General features: G+C 46.7%; 1 protein-coding gene across 1 annotated transcript; it reads right to left on the reverse strand.

The window, feature by feature from the left end:
- Positions 1 to 4,587: 4,587 nt before the first annotated feature.
- Positions 4,588 to 6,047, reverse strand: LOC119280473 (putative E3 ubiquitin-protein ligase SINA-like 6). The gene is made up of 2 exons (XM_037561306.1): positions 5,680 to 6,047; positions 4,588 to 5,548 (listed from the first exon to the last, which is right to left on the reverse strand). Exons 1-2 carry the CDS (start codon positions 5,941 to 5,943, stop codon positions 4,817 to 4,819), a joined length of 996 nt encoding a protein of 331 aa, XP_037417203.1. The 5' UTR covers positions 5,944 to 6,047; the 3' UTR covers positions 4,588 to 4,816.
- Positions 6,048 to 7,227: the final 1,180 nt, after the last annotated feature.

The following is a 7,227-nucleotide window of genomic DNA, read 5'->3' on the forward strand; positions in this document are numbered from 1 at the left end:
CCCGCGTAGAGTTAGTAAAAACCTGTCCGTACGTGCAGCATCGCTCGTGGTGATTCATATGGCCAATGGGGTGTCATAGACGGTTTCGGGATTTATCGCCTCTCTGGATTGTGCGTGCACCCGCCATACCAAACCATGGGGGGCGCCAATTTGTTAACAAAGGATCTCGCGGCCACACGAATCTCCCACCCTGAGCGCAAAATTGGGAGGGTCAACAAAAAATTGTCTCGGAACAAAATTTTGGGAGTTATCCAAATGCATGCCCCGCCCATCGGTAAAGCCAACAATTTGGTAAGGTAACTTTGGGCTGCCATTAGTCTCACTAGTAAAAAGGCCCATGTATTGCAACGGGAGAGAAAAATACCACACGGTCTTAATTTATAAAAAAATGGTCTATAATATAAGAATTTGTAGCTACGGCCCAAACAAAGATGGTCTTGACCTACAAAAGCGCAGTTTAATATTTCATAGGTATTCTATTTCAACACGGCTTACATCATATACGTTTAATCTATACAAAAAAGCGGCCAAATGATTATGCATTTATTCATGTCATGTGTGAAATGGGGTATTATTACGGGCCGGTAAAGAAAAATGACCAAAACAGACGATGACACATTAGCACACTACGGAGACATGTGTGCATCAAGGGCGGTTTTCAGTTTAAGCATCACCAACTTATGGTAACTCTCTTAAACACTGTTTTTCACATGCATATTTTTTAAATACATGAAGAGTTGTTAAAAAGATGCATGATTTTTTAAGCATAAAGAAATATATGTTTTGTCTGGAAACAAACATTTTTGCATGGTTTCTTGTGGACGCAGGTACTTGCGTCCATATTTCATCACTATTTCTTGCCATATATGTCATATGTATTGGTCCCTGTTTCATCATTATTTATATATTGTCAAACATGTCTTTCATTTTATTTTTTGTCGTGCATGCCTCCTTTTTGACTTTTTGCCATGCGTCCTCTCTTTCTTCTTCTTATTTATAGGAGAATAGCGCAACGTCTCATCTTTATCGGATCTCCTCTGCATTTTCTCTTTTATTTCTTTTATAGCAACATCCCATCTTTATTGGGTTCTTTTTTTTTTGTCATGCATGTCCTAATTTATTGTGTGTCTCTACCAAATTTATCTTCAATTTCATGTCCAATCTTAATTTTGCTGAGGTGTTCATCTCCAATCTGAATCACTACCGGTATGACAGGAAGACGTATAATGCATTATTGATTCAGATTTCACCCTAGATAGTATTTTTTTTAAATTGTTAATAGGTAAAATAATATCATATTCAAATTCTACTTATTTTTCTAATCAAAATTCATATATAACATGTTAAACTTGGAGTTACGTTTTAGAAGATATGAGTATTTTAAAAAAAACATTTGATATCTACTGCGGGTTTAATGTTAGAAAAATCATAGGGTTTTGTATAAAATAGTAATGACGGACTAAGAATACCTATTTTTTAGTAGGTCAAATAGATTGCCTTGTTTCTATTTTAATAAATTTATGGTTGTGTTTATTCAAGAAAGCAAAGGCCAAGGGTTTCTTCCCGGACCCGGCCTTTCTCGTATCGTCATGCTCCCAATGCGGCTACAGGGGCCAATCTCCAACGTGGCTGCGGGCTCCATTGTCAAAGTGTGCCACACTCTTATTCTTGGAGGAGCGGCACCGGACGGAGTCTGTCGTCTGGGCCGGTAACTATGACACGGTGGCGATCCCTATGGTCTGATGGGGTGTCGTAGGTGATGTGGGCATTTACGGGGCCTTCTGGATTGTGTGTGCGCCCGTCATATTAAAACATGGGCGAATTCACAAACGAAGGATGTCGTGGCCACGTGAATCACACTCGTTGGGCGCAAAATCAGCATGGGCAACTGAAAAAGCCACCGTTTTCACTCTCCGCTAGCTGGCATACTCTTCTGCTATGAATGGAACAAAAACATTAGTGGTTCAGATCTAATTTTTTTATAGAAGAAACCTATGCGGGTGAGATCACGAAAATTCGCTCTTGACGGGAGTCGAACCCCGATTTGCAAGGAAACACTACCGTGTCCTTGCCACTGGGCTACATCCCTAATTTCTTTTTTTGCAGTTATCCAAACGCGTGCCATGCCTATCAGTCAACTCCAAAATTTTGGCAGGGTAACTCTCTGCTATCATTGAGTTTGTAAGTAGATTGTTTTGGTGTCAATAACTCTCGGCTATCATTGAGTTTGTAAGTAGATTGTTTTGGTGTCGGTAACTCTCGGCCTCGGTTGCCTCCGCTGTCCGTCCAAGTCGTAGCTTGCTAGAGAGGTTGTTCCCGCAGGAGGTGTGGCGATGAGAAGAGCCTTCTCTCAGTCGGGAGACGAGACATGTGCTGATCTCGCACACTCCGTCCATGGATGCGTTCAAGTTGCGCTACCGCCTCTACGTGGTGTTGGCCATGACAGTTGGAGATGGCGAGGAGACCATGACGCCGACAGCTCTTTCGGCGTCCATGGAGCAGCGTTGCGGGGTGGTGCCGTCGGAGCTTGTCATCGAGGTCGCGTGCCCCTCGCATGAATTGTGGCTGACCTTCTCGATGAAGGAGAAGTGCACTGAGGTGCTCCATTCATCAATGAAGCTAAAGTGTTGCCGCCCCCGGATCCAGCTTTCATGCTGGAGCAGATTGATTCGTACAGAGCCGGGTGCTCTATAGTACAAGGGCAAGCCTAGATTTGAAGGCCTCCCGAAGAAGTCCTGGACTACGGAGTCGATGAAATTTGTTCTGATGGACCTTGGTGGCAACCTGATCGAGGTCCTGGCGCCGACAAACCGCCGCCAGCTCGAGGTAATGGCTTGGCTACACATGACTCGTCCTATGTTGGCAAGCTGATGATAGTTGAGACACCCGAGCCCAAGCTGTTTAACAAGCCATTGGAGTCGATGGAAGAGTATGAAGCAACACAGTTTGACTTGGGTGACTACGGGCCATTGTCGCCGAGGAAGAAGAAGACATTGTTGTATCCAATTATTGAAGGAGGTGGTTGATCACGGTCCTCTACTCGCCGAGGACTTGCCGTATGAGTGGCTACCAGGAGAAGATGACATAGGGTCAGTTCTTTTGGCGGCTTAAAAAATAAGCCGCCTCCTCCCCAGCTTTTCTTGTAAGCCATCTTCCTCATTCATTGGGGCTTCTAAACTAGTTATGGGATAACTAATTTAGAAGTCTCAACAAATTTAGGAAGCGGAATATTTTTTAAGTTGGGAGAGGCAGCTTATTTTTTAAGTCGCCCAAAAGAACTAGCCCATAGTCTTGTGCTAGCAATAAAAGAAAAAAAATCATGACCCAGATCTTAAATTTTGGTAGCTATCCAAATGCATGCCATGCTCATGAGTCAATATCGATAGTTTGGGCGAACCAACCTGTGGTTGAGTTGGTTAGGTGGACAGTGGTATCCCCAACCCACCAGGGTTCAAATCCTGGTGCTCGCATTATTCCTGGATTAATTTCAGGATTTCCGGCGATGCGCTTTCAGTGGGAGGAGACGATCCCGTCGACGACGAGGCGCCTACGGTGGCTTCGTAAATCTCAAGATGATATGCCGGCTCAGTCTCTCGAAGGTGTTCATAGGGGTGAGTGTATGCGCGTGTATATGAGTGTTTGTGTCTGTACTGATGCTCAAAAAAAATACTGATAGTTTGGTAGGGTAACTCTCGGCCGCCATCCAATTTGTAAGTAGATGTTTACACTTATAATGTCGATGACTTGCTTTTATTTTAATATAAAAATATTACTTTGTTAGAAAATGTTTTTTTTCTAACAAAGCACATTTATTTTAGAAAAAGAATTATGGTCATGTGTAGTAGAAGTCACTATTTCTTTTGTGTGGGGAGGGGCAAACTCCATCCCTCAAAGCTTAACACTTTATTATTAGCAGTCTGAGCAGTGTACAGAGATAAGTTTGGGCCTTAGGAAGGAGATGGCTTGAAAAGCCCTTTTGAAACTACATCTAGAACCTTTGCTGCAAAGAAAAGTACAGCTAGAGGAAGATATACCGGAGAAGGATTTCTTAGCAAGATTATGAGCCATAGAGCTTTTAATCATTGGAATGTGCTCAATCCTGTAAGAATGAAGACTAGAGACAAGATCAAAGAAATCAACAAAGCAGGTCGTATGCTCCAATGTCCAGGATGCCAAATCAAATCCTTGGCCTCCGGAATTTCTACCAAACTCCTGCAATAAGAGAAAAAAAAGAAACAGTGTTCCAGTCGAAAGCATTGAGGACTGCAGCCGCTAGAAGAAGTCACATTGCATCTGCCTGCAAAATTGAACAAACTTTCATAGCAGACGTTTGGATAAATATGGAAGACTCCGAGAGAAGCTTCATCAGGAATTACTGCAGGGATATATGCTGCATCAACATGTTGAATATTCAAATTCATAGTACATAGAGAAGAGTTAGGAGATTTTTTGACAGAAGGCCTCCTTTCTTCCTCACTGTCCTCCCGTAAACCCGCATTAAGCGTCGCTTTGGTGTCACGGATAACATTTCTTGACATGAGATAGATAGATTGCAACAGATGCGAATGAAATGCTTGCAACTTGGAATGATATAACATCGGAAGAAGATGCATTTCACCACAGGATTAGCACCAAGCTTAATATCCTCCGATTTAAATACCTTACAACGACATTAAAGTTGACTACTAGGTAGGATAGGACTACATCAAAGATGAACTGCATCTGCTAATTAACATCACCCAAATCGAGTACTTAATTTAAGCTGGAACTCCAAAATAAGCAACCACGAACTGCCTTGAGTGAGTGCTGGAGCTAATCACACCAATGCGTCGGACCAAGGGGAGAGCTTGTCGATGCGGATGTGCAGGGGAACTTCCATGGACGCAGCCCCGTCCCCTGCTGCTGCTGCTGGCACCAGGTACATTGGCGGCACCATCAGGAACGTCGGCTCCCCCGCGGCGACCACCGCGCCGGGCGACGAGCTGCTCCTCATGTGCATGTCCACCAGCACCATGTCCTCCTTGCCGCACTTGGCCGGCTCCAGGTTGACCCACATCTTGCACGCGAACCGGGGCCGCGTCGCCGCGCTCGCCCTGGCGCACACCACGGACACGGCGGTCACGCCGGCGCTGAGCGCGCCCACGGTGAGGAGGAACACGCGGTTGTCGTCGTCGCCGAGGAGCACCAGCCGCGGCGCCGACACCAGCACGCGGAGCTGGCTGGCCTTGCCGTACTGCACGGCGCGCACCGGCACCGAGTGGACGGTGTGGAGGTGGCCGGCGAGCGCCTGCGGCGCGCCGACGTAGCCGCAGCCCGGCTCCGTGCAGCGGCAGGGCGCGTGCGGGCACGCGGTCTGGTGCTCGGGGACCTCGTGGTAGGTGACGTACCGCTTGCAGCCGGGGTTGGGGCACTCGGTCCTGGTGGAGGAGACGACGGCGTCCAGCGCGGGGCAGGGGTCGAAGAAGCCGGCGCCGTCCACGCACGCCTTGCACTGGCCGCAGGGCAGCTCGGCCACGCAGCCGCCGCAGGCCAGGTGCCCCGCCTTGCACTGCAGCAGCAGCAGGAACACAGATCGGAGTCCGTCGGTGAATCAGCACATCTTCTCGAGGAAGGAAAGGATTGATCTTTCACCGGCCGGCACGGCACCGAGAGCGAGTGTGGAAGAAAAAAGGGAAGAACCTGGAAGACGGGGGGCTTGAAGGGGAGGGTGCAGAGGGGGCAGTGGAGCAGGCGCTTGTCGATCCTCACGGCGAGCTCCTCTCTCGGGCTGTAGGCGACGATGGCGCCTCCTTCCCCTCCTCCGGCCGCATCTGGAGCGACGAGCTCTTGCTTCACGGAGTGGGCGTCGGGCAGGTCGAGGCGCGGCTTCTTGGCGCTCTCCTCGTCGGCCTTGTCCGGCGAAGCCCTGCTCCTCCCCTCGACGGCGACGGCGGCGCCCTGCATCCTGGATGGCCGGACTTTGGGGAAAGAAATCAAAACCCCTGTCTATGTGTCTCTTCTAGGAGGTGGGAGAGGAGAAGAGCAGAGGTCTGATGAGGACAAAAGGTGCCGAGGATAAATGCCACACTACACTGACACTGTAGTAAATGCTTCCTCATTGACCGGTTCCACACAACCCTTTGCACTGTACGTCACCGATGCTCTTCATCATAAACAACTGCATGCATGTATGTTAGTTTAGACCAAAAAGGGCCTTATATTTTGATATAATACGTGTTAACCAAAGCAAATATCTACAACACTCAATTATTCATCTCCATCCTAAAATATCTAGTGGTTGTAATAATTAGCGTAATCAGTAAATTATGGTTAGGGTAGTAATTGTGAGTACTTGCATATATTTTGTAAACATCTACTGTGTTCTTAACCAGATTAGTACTTGAGATATATCACTGTTAACATATTTTGTACCCCTCCGTCCCATAATATAAGAACGTTTTTGACACTATAGTATAATGTCAAAAACGCTTTGATATTATGGGACAGAGGGAGTACTGTATATGGAGTCTGTGAGTACTTCCTTGTGTATACTCTATTGTGGGTCACCATTGTTTTCACCATTGCTGTGCTCTTAATCAATTCTATTACTGCTAGTTTATCCATATATTCATGCTGCCTTTCTTTGAAGTACCTACAAGTGTGCGATAAAAGGTTGACTATTGCAGATCCATGCTGCTCTAGAAAAATTGTGGAACATAAATGTAAACACATGTTTTTCTTTTTGTGCACATTTTCATGCTTCCTTGATTCACGGTGGAGTATTTTTGACTCCATCGCCAGAACATAACACCATCAAACACGTGGGAGCCCATAAAAACAAAAGGATACATGTGTAAGCACATGGGACACGCGTAACCAAACAGTACAAAGGAGCACACAGACGCATCACAACTTGTCACCCAGGTCACGATACATCCCGCCTCTCTCACTGTTATCGACCGACACAGACGCAATGGCTAGTGTGCTGGCTGCCACCAGCAAAATACAACAACATAACCACAAGCCCCCGAAAGATCCCTGGAATAGGGTACTGGATTTTGGAGACCCCCGACGCCAAAAATCTTGATTAGCAGCTTGCAATGGAGTAGGAGAAATAGCCCTTGATTCGGCAGGTGCCATCAAGAAGCAATAGAATGAGCAATCCATCGGTCACCACACCACACAACCACCTAGTCCAGACACTTCTAAGCAGGCATAGCTGGAGGTTATAGAGATACATGTGGATAC

This window comes from Triticum dicoccoides, chromosome 3B (genome assembly GCF_002162155.2).
Source record: "Triticum dicoccoides isolate Atlit2015 ecotype Zavitan chromosome 3B, WEW_v2.0, whole genome shotgun sequence".
In the NCBI taxonomy this organism is placed as follows: domain Eukaryota; kingdom Viridiplantae; phylum Streptophyta; class Magnoliopsida; order Poales; family Poaceae; genus Triticum; species Triticum dicoccoides.